The sequence below is a fragment of the Pteropus vampyrus genome, unplaced genomic scaffold (genome assembly GCF_000151845.1).
Source record: "Pteropus vampyrus isolate Shadow unplaced genomic scaffold, Pvam_2.0 Scaffold353, whole genome shotgun sequence".
Classification (NCBI taxonomy): Eukaryota; Metazoa; Chordata; class Mammalia; order Chiroptera; family Pteropodidae; genus Pteropus; species Pteropus vampyrus.
The window spans coordinates 725,488-743,500 of record NW_011889134.1 but is presented as its reverse complement, the minus strand read 5'-3'; the positions used below and the strand labels follow the sequence as shown (position 1 = coordinate 743,500).

At 40.0% G+C, this 18,013-nt stretch overlaps 2 protein-coding genes and 1 pseudogene across 5 annotated transcripts in view; all 3 read left to right on the top strand.

The window, feature by feature from the left end:
• The window catches only part of ICK (intestinal cell kinase), a 52,306-nt gene extending 47,080 nt beyond the window's left edge, over nucleotides 1–5,226 (top strand). For both annotated transcript variants that reach the window (XM_011379083.2, XM_011379082.2), the window contains exons 13-14: nucleotides 507–629; nucleotides 1,565–5,226. In XM_011379083.2, coding sequence (XP_011377385.1) covers nucleotides 507–629; nucleotides 1,565–1,719 — 278 coding nt within the window. In that variant the 3' untranslated portion in view covers nucleotides 1,720–5,226. The remainder of the gene's footprint in view (nucleotides 1–506; nucleotides 630–1,564) is intronic.
• Nucleotides 3,326–6,399, top strand: LOC105304811 (annotated as a pseudogene).
• A 3,285-nt stretch (nucleotides 6,400–9,684) lies between these two features.
• The window catches only part of LOC105304800 (glutathione S-transferase A4), a 16,308-nt gene continuing 7,979 nt past the window's right edge, over nucleotides 9,685–18,013 (top strand). For all 3 annotated transcript variants that reach the window (XM_011379081.2, XM_023522657.1, XM_023522658.1), the window contains exons 1-5: nucleotides 9,685–9,789; nucleotides 10,729–10,833; nucleotides 15,083–15,134; nucleotides 16,508–16,640; nucleotides 17,515–17,656. In XM_011379081.2, the coding sequence (XP_011377383.1) occupies nucleotides 10,747–10,833; nucleotides 15,083–15,134; nucleotides 16,508–16,640; nucleotides 17,515–17,656 (414 nt within the window). In that variant the 5' untranslated portion in view covers nucleotides 9,685–9,789; nucleotides 10,729–10,746. The remainder of the gene's footprint in view (nucleotides 9,790–10,728; nucleotides 10,834–15,082; nucleotides 15,135–16,507; nucleotides 16,641–17,514; nucleotides 17,657–18,013) is intronic.

The following is an 18,013-nucleotide window of genomic DNA, read 5'->3' as shown; positions in this document are numbered from 1 at the left end:
TTTTATTTATATAAAGCACTTAGCTTAGTTGCTGGTACATACTGAACATTCAGTAAATGTGAGCTGTTTTATTTTTAGTGTGTGCCTTGGTATATTTTAAGCGTCAGTATTGCCTTCCACTCTACTCCCATCACCCCCCTTTTGGAGTAACTTCCAGCCTCTGTGTATTCGAGGTCATGGCCAAGATTTTCTGTAGCCTAGTAATGGTTCTTATCATTATTCTGGAGACAAGCTTCCTTTTTCTTAAACAAACCAAGCATCTTCCACTGGGGTGCAGTCTACAGGAGCAGCACTGTCCTTGATACACACTCCCCCCATCCCACTCAATCTTTCCGATAGTGTGGTGTGGTGGAATGCTGTGCTCTGAATTCACTGCTTTTATCATAATTCTTTCCCCCCCAAAAATAAAAACCTAATTCTTTATTGTTCTGCACCACTGTCCTTAAATGCTGTTGGTGTCATGTGCACATGATTTTATACTAATGAGCTTTTGCTTTGGTGAATAGTTGGTTCCGGCTCAACGAGTTCTAGTGGACTGACTGGAAACTATATCCCTTCCTTTCTGAAAAAGGAAGTTGGTTCTGCTATGCAGAGGGTACACTTGGCACCTATTCCAGACCCCTCCCCAGGTACGTTCTATTTCAGATTATTCATGACTTGATTCAACAAATAGTCATTGAACACCTGCTCTGTAGGCGTGAATAGGCATGTCATAAGCCTGGGATCTACCAGGGAAGGAGACAGACAAAACTCCCTGTCTTTGTGGAACTTACACTCTGCAGACAATAAGTCAACCGAATAAGATGTTTATAAGTGCTAAGGAGAAAAATAAAGCTGGCAGGAAAGAGAGAACGTGGGGGTTGGAGTGCAGGGTATGGATTGCAGTTTTAGATAGGGTAGCAAAGGAGACGCTGAGTAAAGCTCTGAAGGTGAGTAAGCCACACAGTGTGGGTGGGACTATTCGGACATGGGATTCTGAAGTGCGTGGGCTTTGAGACAGGACAAGCCTGGTATATTCAACAAATAACGAGGCAGAGTGCAAGAGTGGTCTGAATGAGAGGAGGGGAGTAGGAAGAGGAGATCAGAGAGGTGGTAAGAGGCCCGACGGTACAAAGCATGTTGTCATTGACTCTGAGCGACATGGGAACCACTGGAGGGTTTTGAGCGGAGGAGTGAGGTGATGTGACTTTCATCTTCCAGGTTCACTCAAGCGCAGGTTGTCCCTAGACTGAGAGGGGAGAGCAAGGCTGCAAGCAGGGAAACCAATTGGGAGGCTGTTGCAATCATCCAGGCAGGGAATGGTGTTGGCCTGGGCCAGGGTGGTAATAGTTGAGTTGGGTCAGATTCTGGGTGTAAGCGGAAGGTAGAGCCAGTAGGATTTGCTGACAAATTACAAGTGGGATATGAGGAAAAGAGAGGAGTCAGGAATGACACCAGTATTTTTGGTCTGAGAAAATGTTCCTCTTGAACTCTCATTTTCTAATATTTTTTGGCACTTTGCACTTATCAGTACTTTGTTTGCATGGGTCTCCTATCAATTAAGCCAACCTTTCTTTCATTGCAGGTTATTCTTCCCTGAAGGCTGTGAGACCTCATCCTGGGCGACCTTTTTTCCATACCCAGCCTAGAAGCACTCCTGGGTTGATCCCACGGCCACCAGCCGCCCAGCCAGTGCATGGCCGGACAGACTGGGCTTCCAAGTACGCGTCTCGGCGATGATTGTCATAAAGCCCTTTACAGGGGAAAGCAGGACACTGTCCCTCAGCCAACTGGCACTCTACCTGCAGAAAACTTTCGGATGGTGTAAAAGCAAACAAACACTTTGTAGTTATTCTTCTGAACTAAGACATTTCAATATTCTTTTTTAAAGTTTTTTTTTTTTAAATATTGATTTGAATGCAATACCCTTTTTTTGTACAAAATTATTTTATTCTAAAACTGGGTCCCGTTATTTTCTTAAATAGCAGCATTTTGTATATATGGATTATGTTTTAGCATTTTATACAGTCAACTTTGTAACAAACTTTTTAAAGATTACTTGATTTTCTTTTGGGGTTCCAGATAATATTTTATACAGATTTTTAAAACAGTAATAATATTGATGCAGTATTGCAACAGGGGTGCAATTTAAGACTATGTGATAAAGGGTTATTTACTCAATATGTGCAGATATTTGTGACGTAATTAAATTTGAAATGTGGCACATTAGGTACCTCTGACTTTCTTGACTGACACCAACACTAGAAAAATGATCTGTTTTTTTCAATGTCATGTTATTATTAATTCGATATTTTGATGCCGTTTTGCTGTTCTGAAGTATTTATGTAATGCACTTTGTTTTGTTTTTATTCCCCAGATGAAAGAACTCCAAATATTTTTTGAAATTTTTACCATACACTTTATCATGATTTGAGATATACAAATGAAACTAGGTTTTATCTTGCTCTATGCCATTACATTCTATTTCTTTCATTTTTGAAATCAAATTGTCTCATTTCCCATAAAAGGGAAGATTTCAAGCCACAAGATTCTCAACTTAAAGGTTAATATAGTCAACTAAATTGCTATCCCTGCCAAAATGCATGACCAAAAAACTAAATTTCAAAGCAGCAGAAGATTTTTTTTATTATAATTGATAGAATTCTTCATTCAGTTCAGTTCTCCAGGCCTGGCTAGTGACAGACAATGAATAACCTTCTGTCCTAGCCAAAATCTCAGGGCAATTTGGGGAGCAGAAAAGATTTATGGCAGAGGTTCCACTAATCTAGGAAGTCACAGTTACCATGATATTAGTGTCATAGCGTGCCACATTTCAACTCTTAACCCTTGCGTAGTTTCTTTCAACAGTGAGAACTCTATTTGTTGGCCATGGCTGTTCCATTGAGAGGAATGTTTACAGCAATTTTGAAAATGACAAAGCTAGTTTGGAGACAGAAAAAGACAAAAGGTCCACTCTCATCCACCTCCTTAGGGCGCATTTGCCTCTCTGGTCATGGTTACCTGAAAGGCAAGAGGAAAGGTCACCGCCAGAGAACTCGGTATAATCTCAGTAGTGTATTGACTCATTCTCCCAGGGCTCAAGCTATTCTCATTTGGTTCCAGGATATAGCATGTTGAACCACACGAAATTGTCAATTTTGTAGGTTAAAATAAATATTGACACTTTGATATGGTTCAACCTATTAAATTGGTAAATTATTACTTCGATATATTAATACATGGTAGCTTGAACCAATTGCCATAGCTCCCAAAGAGGTGTGACCTAAAATTGGGAGCAGTGTCTGCTTTGGAGTATCTGGCTCAAAGATTTACTTGAGCAAGCACTATGATCCCTAGGGGCAGGAGAAAAGCACATAATGGATGTGGATTTGATAGGTAATATTTTCCTGTTAACAAACTGGCGGCAGAGCTTCAGAAAATAAATATGTATGTGTAAGCACAACTTGAAACTGAATTCATTTCTGTATTATATTCTCAGCTCATTATCTAAAGCAACAGAAAATGTGTTTTCAGAGATGAGTCCTTTACTGAGGTTAATATTTATTTTCCCTTTCTGTATTATGTATACAAAATAAATTGATCTGTAACCTTACCCAGCTTGCTGGAAAGCTGGGTTTAAATTGTAAATACTCTTTAGAGAAGCAAATGGATTGTGAATACCATATTCTAGGCACTCTAGCTTATGTTAAGGTCATTACATTTTTTTTTTAATTGAAAAACCTAGTTACTTGGTTATTATACATTATAAAGTGGTTTTTCTGATACTTTTATAAGGCCCAAATTCAGAAAGTATTTCACTTTCTTTCCTTTTACTCTTTCCTTTGTTTATCAGCAAACAACTTCCCTTGGGAAGCTAAACACATTTATGCATATGAAAATCAAGAAGCCTTATGTGCAGTTGAGAAACCTAGAAGACTGAAAAAAAACAATGTAAATTCTAAAGAACTAGCAAAATCCTAAAGTACTCTTTTTTTCTCCCTGAAATGGGTAAAGGACAAATTGTGTATACAAGCTGTTTACTATAGAAGGGAATAGTGACCATTTTTTTTTAAGTGAATATGAAATGCTGCCAGTTGCATGTATTTTTTCATTACTAAAGAATTATAAAATGTAATGCAAGACACCAAGATGAATGACAAGTTTAATTGTACCTCCATGACTATACCTCATTTCCAGTCAGAAAGCTTTCTGGGATACCAGGAAATGGTACAGGGATGGCTCTCATTCGTGCACAAAACTTCAGTTGAGCCAAGGGGCACACATGTAAAGTGCAGGAAAACTGCACAGGCACAAAAACTACTCTTGGTGTGATCATTCGTTTTACAGAAAAATCTCATGAATTACTAAAACCTCACCCAGCTCATGTATGATAGGATTTAAATAGGAAGCAAATTGATTTTCAAACAATTTTTTAGACACATCTCTTGCCCAAAGGACTAAATACATCTAATAAATCAACACTAAATCATCTTCTGGGGTTATCCAAAATTGAATACAATCAAGGCAACACATGTAAAACAAAACAATTCTTGTTTTTGTCCAGAATTGTTTCATTTTTAAGTACAAATACCAGTAGTGTTGGAGTTCATGGGCACCGTGTTTTCTCATAAAGTAGCAATTTCCCTTCCATCAAGCCATTGTTTTGTGCCATTTAGGTAGGAGATAAAAAGAAAGACTGTATGTTTTAGCTCAGTGTATGGCCAAAAGCAATATGCTTATAAGAAAATGTTTGACATACTAATTATTATATATCATTTAAAGCATACTGTAGCAACTTGTTTAATACATGTGGTTAATTTTTAGAATTATTTTTATAATTTCCAACCAAAGTACTGTATTTTATATAATTTATTGTAAGGACCGTCTCATGGAAACCATTGAGAAGACAAACCGGAGGCAAATATCACATTAATCTGTATTATCAGTTTCTTTTAGACACTGTGCTAATGTGAATTTAAAATGACCTGAATAGTCTTCTGATCTCGGATAGCTCATCACTGGTAGCAATTTGTCACCTGATTTGATTACAAGGGAGTAAGTAAGAATATAATTATTTATAAAGCAAATATTCATAATGATGAGAAGATAGGACAGAAAACCACTTATTGCAAGCCCCTTCTGAAATAAAATGTTGCTCTTTAAATAGTTTGTCCTAATGTATTTAAAAACATTAACTTTACATTAAAAAAAAATTCTGCTCCAAATAAAGTTACTGTTTAAGAAAAATTGATTTGAGTGTTTCTGTCACATTCTTCAATTAAAAGATAACTTTAATATTTCTTAATTTGGAATTTTGATACTTTTTAACTTCTCCTTGATGGAGGAACATACACTTAGAGTAGCAGGATGAAGAGTTATCCTGCAATGTGTAATTTTTTTTTAATTTAGCTTTTCGTAAAGTGACTAGGGACATTAAAAAAGGGGGAAATCAAAAATTCCTGTTGCTGATTTCATCATGATTAATGCCTACTTTGTATGTTTTTAGCTTTCACAGCACACTCACGTACAATATAAAGCCTCAAAAGAAGCTCATAACTTCATGAGTTACATACAGGATTCCACAGAAAATTCATTTCCCAAACATTCTTTGAATCCTTGAAAGAGTTTTGTAGGAACATGATTTACCAATCAAACTTGTATTGATGAATCCCTAAACGTGCCCCTGGCCATCAGAACTGACCCGACTGTAATAGCATTTGTCTACCCTTTGGCATTTGTGCCCCTTCAGAAGCACCAAAGATTCCAGCTCTAGGGGAGCGCAGCGAGTGAGCGTGCGTCGCGTCTGTAGGCCTGGCCACCGTGCTGCAGCTCTCTGGGAGCAAGGCCTCACGCTGCGCGGGAGCGCCAAAATCGTGGCCGAGTTCTCACTTGGCATCAACAGCATTTTATATCAGTGTGGCATATAGCTATCGGAAACCTTTACTCGAATGCAGAAATATGGACTCACCTTGTTTGTAACTACTGATCCTGAGCTCGAAATACATAAATAACGTGGAACAACTGAAAGATCGGTTATACAAGTGTTCATTTCAGAAACTGGTGGTAGTCATCTCAAATATTGAAAGCGGCAAGGTCCTTGAAAGATGGCAATTTGATATTGAGTATGACAAGACTGTCAAAGATGACAGCACACCCAGACAAGTCTCAAGGCTATCCAAGATGAAATCCGCTCAGTGATCAGACAGATCACAGCTACAGTCACGTTCCTGCCAATGCTGGAAGTGTCCTGTTCATTTAATCTGCTCATATATACAGACAAGGATTGGTTGTACCTGAGAAATGGGAAGAGCGGGACCACAGTTCATTACCAATTCTGAGCAAGTCCATCTTCATTCCTTCACTACTACAGTTCACAAAGTAAATAGCTTGGCAGCCTACAAAATCCCTGTCAATAACTGAAGATGAGATGAGAACAAATGATGTAATTCTCAGATGTGTTTTTCCTGAAGCCAAGTCAACTATAGTTCATGTATCTTATTTCATTGGTTAATTTTTAGGTGGGGAAACAACGTACTTCCCTGGGCTATGCATAATTGTCCCATTTTTTGGTACCTGTTTGACTTTCCACAGGGTGGACATATTTTTTTGCACACTGTTCAAAAGGAAACCAGCACATTACATCTGCGCTATAATGTCAATTCCTTTGAAGGTGGTAAATACAGATTGGAAAAATTTTTGCTATAAAGCTAAATGCCTTCCTAAATCAGACCTTTTGGTCAAGTAGCTTGACTCAGAATATAGGTAGGGAGATATTTAAATGTGAAACACAGCAAAAGAAGTCTGAATATTCAGAATCTTTGTTTAGATCCTAAAGTAACTGGTAATCTATAAATAACAAAATATTACTATTAGATCCTTTGCCATTTATTTCATTTGTATAGTTTCCATATTGAGAAAAAATCCAATTATTTGATTTTAATTTACATAACTTACACATACAAAGCTAACGATATTTCTACTGTTTAAATTCTGGTGATACAGAACTCTTAAAAACGTCTTTTAGTGTTTTATAAAATCAGGCTTTAAATGACAGTGATAAATAAGGGTAAATGTGTATGTTTAAAAAAAAAAAGCTTTTGACTTTTGTTGAGGCGATTTTACTTGCTACTGAGTGGGTAGGCGAAGGTTTAGAGGCAGAGGGGACCTGCCAAGGCCTCCAAAAATATACCAGATATATAGATAGACACTATGAGTGATACTGTACCAGACTGAGAAAAACTCCAAGGGTGTCCAAGAATAGAATGATTTCAGGGACTTCAAGGAATAAAATGACCTAAGGTTACTTGGCATAGAATGGCAGAATTATTAGAAGAATTTCTTATTTCTCCACAAGGCTGTGTAATTAATAGAGTCTTATGATTCTCCCTTAGTTTCTCTTTCAAGTAAAAAGATTGATAGGATGATGTGTGTCCTATTTTGTTAGGTTGGACATATGAAGTTGTCATTTTTGTAGGTTAGAAAAAAATAGTAAATTATCGGCAATGTGATATGGTTCAACTAATTAGAAAAAAAGAAATGAAGATAAATGTTTGACTTATTAACAAAAATTGAAGAATAATGCTTGTCTTATTTAGTTCAATTAAAGTGAATCCTTGTAGAAAGATGGTTTGGAAAAAATGAATAAAGAACGATCATTTTCAGTATGGTGGGAAAATAGGGCCTCCTACCCATGTTAAACTGAGCAATCTCTGTGTTAGGTCAGAATTAGAAAGATAAAATTGCACATATTTTTTAAGTGACTTTTCTGGCTCTTGGGGTGCCCAGCTATTCTTGATTTGCTTCTTTTGTTACTTTATGTATGGATAAGCTCGTCTTTTTTGCTGCCAGTTTATCCATTTCAGTCTTCCCTTTTGATTCATCACTATCTTATACAACCGTCTAGTTGACATTACAAATTGGATGGCTCATAGGAATCAAAGAAAATCTTGTTGTTATTTCTCCCAAACCTTGTCCTCTTCCAACAGGCTTCATGGAACTAGAGGCATCATTCATTCATTCTTTCAATAAAACATTCTCTGAATATCTAGGAGCAGGATATACAAAAATATATTGTTAAAAATATGAAAATTCCTAACTTCGTGGAATTTACATTCTATCGAATCTACACAGACAACAAATAAAATGTATATTATGTTAGATGACAATAAATGTTATAAAAAATAGACAAGAACGGGGGAAAAGGAAATGTGTCTATGTGTATGTTAGGGGGCAGCATCATTTTAGACTTTTTCTCTTCCTCTCTTCCTCAACTTCCTTCTACTTGATTAGTAAATCTTTTACTTTCCACCTCCTTAAAGCTCACCTTTTCTTACCCATCTTCTCCAAACTCAAGATGCTACTTTAATTCAGGAGGACATTTAACAGGCCTCTTTCATGACCCCACACTGTCCCAAATCATTCCCCACACTTCTGCCAGAGAAATCTATTAAAAATAAAAATCTGATTGTGCTGCCGCAATTAATTACCAGCACAGGCTTCTCAAGCTAGGTCTTTTCAAGAGCACCTCATGGGTGAAAACAATAATAGTATCTATAGTCTGAAGAATAGCAGAAGCTGCCTCTAAAAAGAAATTCGAAGTCCTTTTGAAAGCATATATTTTTAACCTTAAGGGTCATGTGAATTTAGCATTCTATTCTATAATATAGCCTTGATGGCTTTAAAATATTTTTTTAAGTGTTAACTTTTTTACCGGACAAATTACTTTTTTAGCCCCATCGACACCTCTACACCAACACTCCCCTTCCTCCCCATTCAGGAAGGTGCTATGTTTAGCCTGTGGTTTAAAGCAGTTGCGTATCAGTGAAGAGAAAGCTCAATATGATCCATGGGGTCAGTGAAAAAGAAATTTAAAAAACTAAATGTGTATGTACAAAATGAGAAAAATTAAGTCCTGCTCTTTAATAATATATGCATTAGTGGCACATATAGCTATATATGGTACTTTGCTTACTAACACCTCTGAAAAATAGGCTATCCTTTCATATTAAAACATTACACTATTATACTTCTCATACTTCTACACTTCCAGTAGTATGTGGTGCTTAAGATTTTTTATTGCATTGTTAAAAGAAAGGCAGACTGCCACATGCAGCGCCTCATTTGGATGTGTCTGGAGTCTTGGAAGCTTGACTACCCTACGTTCTCCTACAAATGGACCTTGAGAGCTTGTTTGGAGGTTCTAGCAGGGGAGCGCAGCTACTCGTATACCCTTGACCGAAGAACGGTCCTCTCCTCTATCGGGGAAGGTCGTCCTCTTCGACCGAGCGCGCAGCTTCGGGAGGGACGCACATGGAGCGGTGAGGGAGGAAGGGGACACCCGCCTAGCCAGCCAGATCAGCCGAATCAACCCTGGCGATCAATGGGGTGACAGATGTCGCAGCCAGATCGCCCTCACATCCGAGCACCCTAATATTGGCACAAGCTATATAAACCTAAACAGAATTCTGTCTTTACGGATAGGTCGAGTTTTCTTTTTTTAAAAAAACCCATGCTGGATCGCTAACAGAAAATTTTAACTAAAGTCTAAATCTAAATGATAATTTAAAGGTCATTTTCTCCCTCATAATGCTAAAATTAATGTTAAAATTGGCTTGAATTTGGGCTGTTTTCATATTATCCAGAATGCCTTGCAAATGGGTGGGTCATGCTAAATAGTGTTGTTTCTATTGGTGAAATCTTCCCGGAGCCTCGCCCACCGGTAGCGCCTCCTCTCCGCCAGCTGATCTTTCTTCTCAGCTGGCTTCTCGCTGTGTGCTTTGTGTGGCTCCGGATTCTTCTAGCTGGTTGCAGGTCTGTGTCCCTCCTGCCGCGCCCACTCGCCTTTTCCCTTCTTGTTTCTCTTTCCCACTATTCTTCCGATTCGGGCCTCTTACTCCACCATCCATCCCTTACCCCTATCCCCTACAATCCTTCTTTTCTCTCCCTCCCTCATGTCTTGTGCGCTCCCGCCCGCGTCTGGGCCGACTGGGGCCCCTTTGCTGCGACTGGGAAGCATTCTTGGGCCAGTGTGCGTATTTTTTTTAAACCACTCTTTGGACCCTGAGTCTCTTGATGGACGGCAGGCTTGGATCCTCCCTGGGCCGGGCGGCCGCTCTGACCCAGCGTGGGTTGAGCGGGCATGCGGAGTCCCGGAGTCTAGTCTGGGGTGGCGTAGTCTGTGGCCTGGGCGCATTCGCAAGAACCCGGGCTCATCTCTTTGCGGGTGCCAGGGACGTGAGGGACCCAGGGGCCGCTACTGCAGCCGCGACAAAGGATGTACATTTTGTAGACAATAGGAATACTCGGCCTGCTCACCTTCCAGTTTCTGTGATAATCAAATATGATGCGTGTGAAAGTGTGACTACTTGCAAAGGTTCGGGTGGATGTATAATTCTCCGCGACCCTCCGCATTTCGCTTCTCCAGGCCGAATTTGGGAAATCTAAGATTTTCAAGGTCAAAGTGTATGATGATCTGAATCAGTGAGGTACTGTACTGCTAGCAGAAATGTCTTTACAACAAATGGCCCCAGCTTCCCAAGATCCGGAATAAGACATCATAAATAGAGATGATATGAAAGCCAACGTGTTTTTTTCTTCTTTTTTTAATGTGTTAAAATGGTGGTATGCTTTTATGGAATGAGGAGAAACAGTAAAAACAATAGTTTCCTGTGCCCAAATCATGAATATTCGTTTAGCAGTGGGTTGAGGGCACGAAATTAAGAAGAGTTGCTGCATTTGTAAATTTTTCAGAAAGCCGGAAAGGCCATCATGGCAGAGAAGCCCAAGCTCCACTATCCAAATGGAAGAGGTCGGATGGAAACCGTAAGATGGGTTTTAGCTGCCGCTGGAGTGGAGGTACCCCCATGTGCTATTTCTTCACGGATTTTTCATATGGCTTTGAGACTGAGAAAAACATAAATGGCAGAGCCCTGATATAGTTCTGTCTCACTAATATTACAGACATGCTTCAGAGTCAGAGGATTCCTTCCCTTCAAAGGGTTTTTCTTTATAGATGGAATGTAGTGGATGACTGTTCCAGGATCCAACATTATCTTAGGTGACATTTTCTGAGTCTTTCCTTTATTTCACAACCTTGACAGTTTTTATTAAAAAGCATTGGTTAGACTTTTCCAGCTTGGGTTTGTTTGTCTTATGTTTTTCTCATGGTTAAACTGGGTTTTGGGGGAAAAATAGCACAGAGGCGAAGTGCCCTTCTCATTGCATCATATTAGGGCTTCTGTGATATTAACGTGAGTTATCACTGGTGCTGTTAACCTTGGTCACTTGTTTAAGGTGGCATCTGCCAGATTTCTTTTTGTAAAGAAACTATTTTTCACTCCATTCTTTGGAAGCGAGTCATTAAGTTTAGCTCACGCTCAAAAGGATAGGAATTAAGCTCCACCTCCTGGAGAGGGGAGTATCTGCATTTAGAATTCTTATGTAAGGGAGATTTCTCCCCCCTCCCCAATTTATTTATGTATTCAGTCATTCATTTATATCAGTATGGACTTAAGTACATTTATTTCTATTGTGGGTCATAATCCAATATTTCTTTACTTTTTTGCTCAAAATATTTCAGCTTTGGCCATTGGTACTCTCTCAGGTTAGCTCTCGTGTCCTTTCCACATAGCCTTCTTTCCCCCATCCCCATCAATTTCTTATTTTCTGACATAACAAGATGCTCCAGGCTATTTTCCTTGCCCTGGCCCTAGAATCAGGTATTTCTCCAAGGAGCCCTGGTCCTTTTTATTAGAAAATGGTATTAACAGCCAAGATCTGGGTGCAAAGTGTCTGCGTTTGTTTTAGTGCCGTTTATTTGTGGGTGAAACTGCCCTGTAGAATTTTCCCCATTCTGTATTTGGCTGATTTACCCTCATTTTAACATGTTCCTCTATTCTCTATATTTTCTGCAAACGGCTAGTTGGATCCAGAGATGTGATCAAATCCAGGCTCCTTTTTTCTTTCTATCTTTAAATTTTTTTTTCCTGCCAGACTTTGACAGATGGATACTGTGAGCATATTTCTGTTGTACGCCATTAGGGGTGCATGATGTCTGACTGTCTTGTCTTCAGAGACGCATAGCTTCATCGGTGTGTTCCAGTAACGTCAGCCTGACCCACACATTGTAAAATTTCCCCCATTACCCTTTCAACTAGTGATTTTAGCAGCTATTGATCATTGCCGGGGATTACAAAATGGTGATTTTTCTATTTCCATCATTTCACATGAATTTATTAACTGTGATTCTCTTATAACGAATAATTTTTCATTCATTAACTAATTACCTTGAAACATAGCTCATATAGGAAAGGCAAGATAAATGCTTGATTTGGTCTCTTTATGAATTTTCAGAATAATGAGTTGTTACCCTACCAACCTCCAAAGATAAGACACGAAGTCTGTTGGGTTTGGCATTTGGGTTTTGTTTGGTTGCTTTGGGTTTGGGCTTGGGTTTCTTTACACAGAATTATAATTCCACACAGTGTTTTAAATTTTTCTAAATTAATTGATAATCATTTTTATATACAAATCCTGATTTCTGAATTCTCTTGGGAAATGGGAAGATCTGATGATACTGAGCCCTCATTTCCACGTGACAGCAATTGCTGAATCTGATTAAGGACTGCCACTATAGGTAGACCTTTCTTGCTCAACACAGACCCTCATTTCCTTTTGTCTTAGGACGCATGTTCTAATTGTGTTAAGAAGAGAGTTAAAAAATTCTTGGTTCCATGACCTGAACCTGGTCTGCTTATTTATGTCATCTGTCTAACTCTGTATGCTTCTGAATTATAATTTTGGGTTTTTTAAGCAGGTTTTGCAACGAGTGTCTTATGCGTATGTATTATAATCCTTCATTACATTCTCTCTCTTCCCTATCTTTGTTCTATCCTATTCCCCTTACTCTCCTACAAGTCAAGATTCTTGGTTACAATAATTGAAACCCAACCCTAGATAAGTTCAACAACAACAACAAAAAGAGCATGGGTCATGTGACCCACCTATCATAGACCAGTCGCAGTGGGCAGGCAGGTGGGGTAGAATAATTAGCCCAGATTGGGTCTTGGGCACACCCCTCTGGCCACGGTGGAGGGAGATTGATTGGCCTCCCTTACTAGGGCTGACGGTGTGGTTTACAAGAACGATTCCCAAAAAGCAGTATGGAGGGTGGCCCTCTCCATTTCTTTGCCAAAAGACAATTTTAGCTAGGTTTTGGCTCATATAAATTTGAAACAATCAGGAGGACAGTCTGGCAGCCACTGAATGAGTTTGTGATTCCGGTGTCACAGTATCAGGTTGAGCCTACAATGCGAAAGACACACATCTGAGTAACTAGGTAACCAAACCTGCTGAAAGGCAGCTAGTCCTAATTCAGAGAGTCAGCATCCTCCATCTCAGTCACTTGGTTTGAGGCCTTAGACATTGGTATGTGCTAGATGTTGCTTCTCCACTGCCTGGGGCTCCATTTACCTGAAGACCCCCCACCAAGAAATCCAGTCGGATCCCCCTTGTTCCGAGGGAAATCAACACATGATTAAGAGAAGACTTAACAGCCGCAAGCTCTGAATCCAGGACTTGTGGGTAGTTTAACTGAAACAGTGTTGAAAGAAGGAGTGGTGTGGTGTGAAAGACGGCAGTTCTCCCAAGTTAGGGAACAAAGACAACTGATTGTGCAGCTAGAACCCCAGATGCTGTCTCTACCCATCCAGCCTTGAGCTGTACTTGGACTAGAGTTGCCAAGCTCCCTCTAAGCTCTGCCTGGTGATATTTGTCCTTCTCTTTCTGTCCACTCTCTCATCTCCCCTTCTGGTGCCGGTTTCTTCTTCCTGACCAATAGTTTTTACAAAGCTTGACACATAGTTTCTCTAGTGAGAGCACCCATTTTGCATAATGTCCTAAAAGTCAAAAATCAGAACCATTGGGAAGGACTTGTGTTTGAAAATGCATAATTCGGGTCTCTCACAACTACTGAATGTGAATCTCTAAAGGGTGGGCCTGGGGTTGGACACCACTCTCTCACTTTTCCATGTGCTTTAAATGGTCATGGCCATAAATGTTTGAAAGCAGTCCTGTGGAGGAAGCACCACCCATACCACATCTGACCAGCTTGGCATTTGGACAAATGCCTGGAACATTGTTAAGCCTGAGGCACCAGATAGAGTGTTTCTAGGGGCATGTAGCTCCTCTCCTCACACCACGAAGACCCTGGCAAGTAGCAGAAGCTATGCCTATACTCCACATCCCAGTTCTTCCCCCGGGTCAGGAGAGGAGGCCTGGGAGGACTGCCGGTTCTGTGCTGGTCAGCTCTACCTCTTTCTTAAATGATTTGGGGGAGTAGCACAGGGACAGACAACAGCAGAGAACCATCCCCAGACTTGGGGGGACGAGACTTCTTCTTCCTGACATAAAGTTGCACTAGAACATTTTATAATGTCAGAAGAAAAGAAATTTGTTCTGTTTCTTTTCTTCTCCAACTTTTTAATTTGAAAACTTTCAAACCTACAGAAAAATTGTAATAGTACAATGGATACTTTTCAACTAAATTCAGTTGTCAACAGTTTGCTACATTTGCTTTCTCCCTTCCTGTCTTTCTGCTTTTTCCCCCTCAATCCTTTGAAAGTAGGTTGCAGATTGGTGATTTTTAAAATTTTTTCATTAATTAGCAATAATTCTATATTAATTAGTGCTAATTCTGCTATGAAAAGAGCTTTTCTTTTTCTCTTTTTTATTATTCATTTCTGGAGACAGGGATTTTTTTCTGTTGGTGTGTGTTAAAATCCATAACTGACAATACTCTTTCTGATGCTTGAATTGTCCCAAATTTGTCTAGGGAATTACCTTTGGGTAAGGTCCTAAGTGCGTCTGCCTTTGACATATCTCATTAGTCTTTGAGCACTTCCTTGCTTCCTAATGTAACAGAATCAGCCTTTTTTCTTTGGAGCCCCTGTTTCTCTTAAGGGCAGTGTTCTTTAGAAGCCAAGATGTGAGTGCTAAGTGACCTCTTTCTCTCAGATTTTGAGGCAATTTAACTTGGTATTTGCAGTCCTGATCCCATAATGACATGTACCTTTTCTTGGGGGGGGTTATCTTTTTAAAAATTTAGTTTGATGAAGAATTTTTAGAAACAAAAGAACAGTTGCAGAAGTTGCAGGATGGTGAGTATTGAAATGAGACAACTGCCGGTAATGCTGATATATATTTTTTTAAACAATTGATCCTTGGTGGAAGGGCAAAGATGCTGCTGACACTAAACATTCAGAACAGTATCCTAAAACCAGACAAATGAATAATAGCTGAAATCGCCAGGAAATTGCTTCTTATTCAGTAGTTCTGTAAGAGCTAGCTAAAGGAAGGGAGCAGTTCCTTCTTCTATCCATGTAAACAACCCTCCTCCATCTCTTTCTCCTCCCCTGCCCTCCTCCATCCCTTCCCTCCTCATCTTTCCCTCCCTTCCTCTCCTTCATCCCTTCCCTCCTCATCTTCCTTGTCACGCCTTTTTTGCCTCCTCCAAATTATCTGAGGGCTTAAAGTCTGCAAATAAATGTCCTCGATTTCTGAAATAAACACCAAACATATGAAATCAATAAAAGCCCCCCCCCCTTTTAATTGCTACACTCTGCATACCCAGGGCCCTTGAGAAATACCTAGCAACCCTGTAAGCAGCCTCCCTCCCAACCATCAGCAGGAGCCTCAGGCCCAACTCAAGACTTCCTTAAGAGAGACCAACTCTGAAGGGCTGTAATGCCACCTGTCATGGGTGACACTGGCCTGACATGACTAGTCACGTGCTGAGTCCTCGTCTTCCCTGAACCCTCACGTGCCCCAATCCTTGAGCCCTTCAAGGGCTAGGCTGTACCCTATACTTGCATCTGTCCTCAGAGTTTGCTATGTGGGAACTGTCTGATACAAAGTGTTAAAGAAAGTAATGGGTTAGTTTTTCACCAGTGGGGGCAAACTTGGTAGTAACTGGCCTATGGCTGTGCAAGAGAAAAAACAATGAGTATGCATGGGTATCACTTGGTGACTTGGGCTTCATTATCAGATTGTCTAAGGCAGTGCTATCAGTAGATCATCGTACAGTGTTGGAAATGTTGTATTCTGCACTGTCCAGTGTAGTAGCCACTAGCCATCTGTGCCTACTGAGGACTTGAACTGTGTCTAGTGTAACTAAGGAATTGAATTTTAAATTTTCTCAATTTTCATTAATTCAAATTTAGCCTTAACTAGATACATGCATCTAGTGCAGCTCTTGAGGAACATCTTCACTAAATTTGTCTCTACCCCGTATCACTGTGGGTAGGTAATTTCCCTGGATGAAAACGAAAAGTTTAGAACAATGCTAGTTTTCAGGCTTCTTTTATGGCTAACTCTGCTGCCGTGAGTGAATTTGAGGTTATCTGTCATCAGGGAGTTTTACACTATTTCCTTAAGGCTATGGCCATACCATCCCTTTTCATTCCCTAGAGCATTTTTTAGGGGTTGGAAGACAGGGCATAGATCACTTCTAACTCTGGGCTTCCACTCTCAGGTAACCACCTGCTGTTCCAACAAGTGCCAATGGTTGAAATTGACGGGATGAAGTTGGTGCAGACCCGAAGCATTCTCCACTACATAGCGGACAGGCACCATCTCTTTGGCAAGGACCTCAAGGAGAGAACCCTGTACTGTGGCCCCTCTTGAGTGTTTTCACTTGTCAGCTTATTGATGCCTTAGCCGATTTGCAGTCCTCTACAGCGCACCCTGTCTACTTTATGTCTTGCGTCATTCGTGTGAACAGGAAACAAAAACCCAGAAAGGTCACGATGGCCAGTTGGAAAATCAGTACAGAGAGTCTGAGTAAAACGATAGAAAATAATTGAATTCAGATATTAGATCCTGTATCTGTAGTGTGATTGTTTCAGGTTTCAACATCTTTAAATGCTTTGATATTACTTTTTACTTTTCTTGCAAATTTATTACCATTGACTATTAGGAATAGGAAGCCATTCTGACATTCAAGGCCTGGGATACTATGCCTTGGATTATAATTCGAACTCAAAGCCTGGTCCTTGTACCTCCCAGATGCATGACCCTAAGCAAAGTGTCAAGTTCTGGAGTCCTGATGAATCTCCTGTACTATGGAGATAACGATAGCACATTCCTCATAATGTCATAGGATTCAATGAAATAATAGATATAGAGTGTTTAGCACCACGCCTGATACATACCAAGCATTCCATAAGTGTAATCCACTATTTTTATAAATGCGAAGTTCCGCCTACACTGAGTGTGGGTACTGGAGTGAGAGTGGAGGGGTAGGGGCTGGGGAGAGAGAGCTGTCATAACTATCGTGCTTTCTGGTTTGTGACAGATGTTTCTGAAGGAATTTTCTGAATGACAACCAGAGTTGTCTTTGCATCTTTCCTCTTAAGAGACAGGTGTAGATAAATGCTTCTTGGTACTTAAGTTGCCAGAGCCTCAAGAGAAAGTTCTTAGTTGTGGAAGCCGATGCGTTCCAAAAAGGGGAAATTGAGAAAAATACTTTTTTGTTTTAAGGATTGACATGTATGTGGAGGGGACGCTGGATCTGCTGGAACTGATTATCATGCATCCTTTCCTAAAACCAGACGATCAACAGAAGGAAGTGGTTAACATGGCTCAGAAGGCTATAATTAGATACTTTCCTGTGTTTGAAAAGGTAGGTGGCAGAGAAGCCTATGAACACAACATAAGCAGACCACAAGGGAGCCGCCACCAATGCCTCTTCCCGCCAGGGCAGTGTAATGCTGAGGCCTGTTGAACTGACCTTGCTAGACTTCTAGGAGTTGACAGTAGCCAGCACAAAACCAGGATGTCTTGCAGCTCCTCAGATACTACTAGGACCACATTATTCAAAAGTCTGGAAAAAATATGGGCTTACCACATGTGTGCATTATTATTTCTTACATTCACCAGGTACCCATCCTATGTAAGAGACAGAAAAGCAGAAACTACCTAATTTATTCGTTCATTCCACAAACATTTGCTGAACAGCGTTATGTATCAGACATCTCGC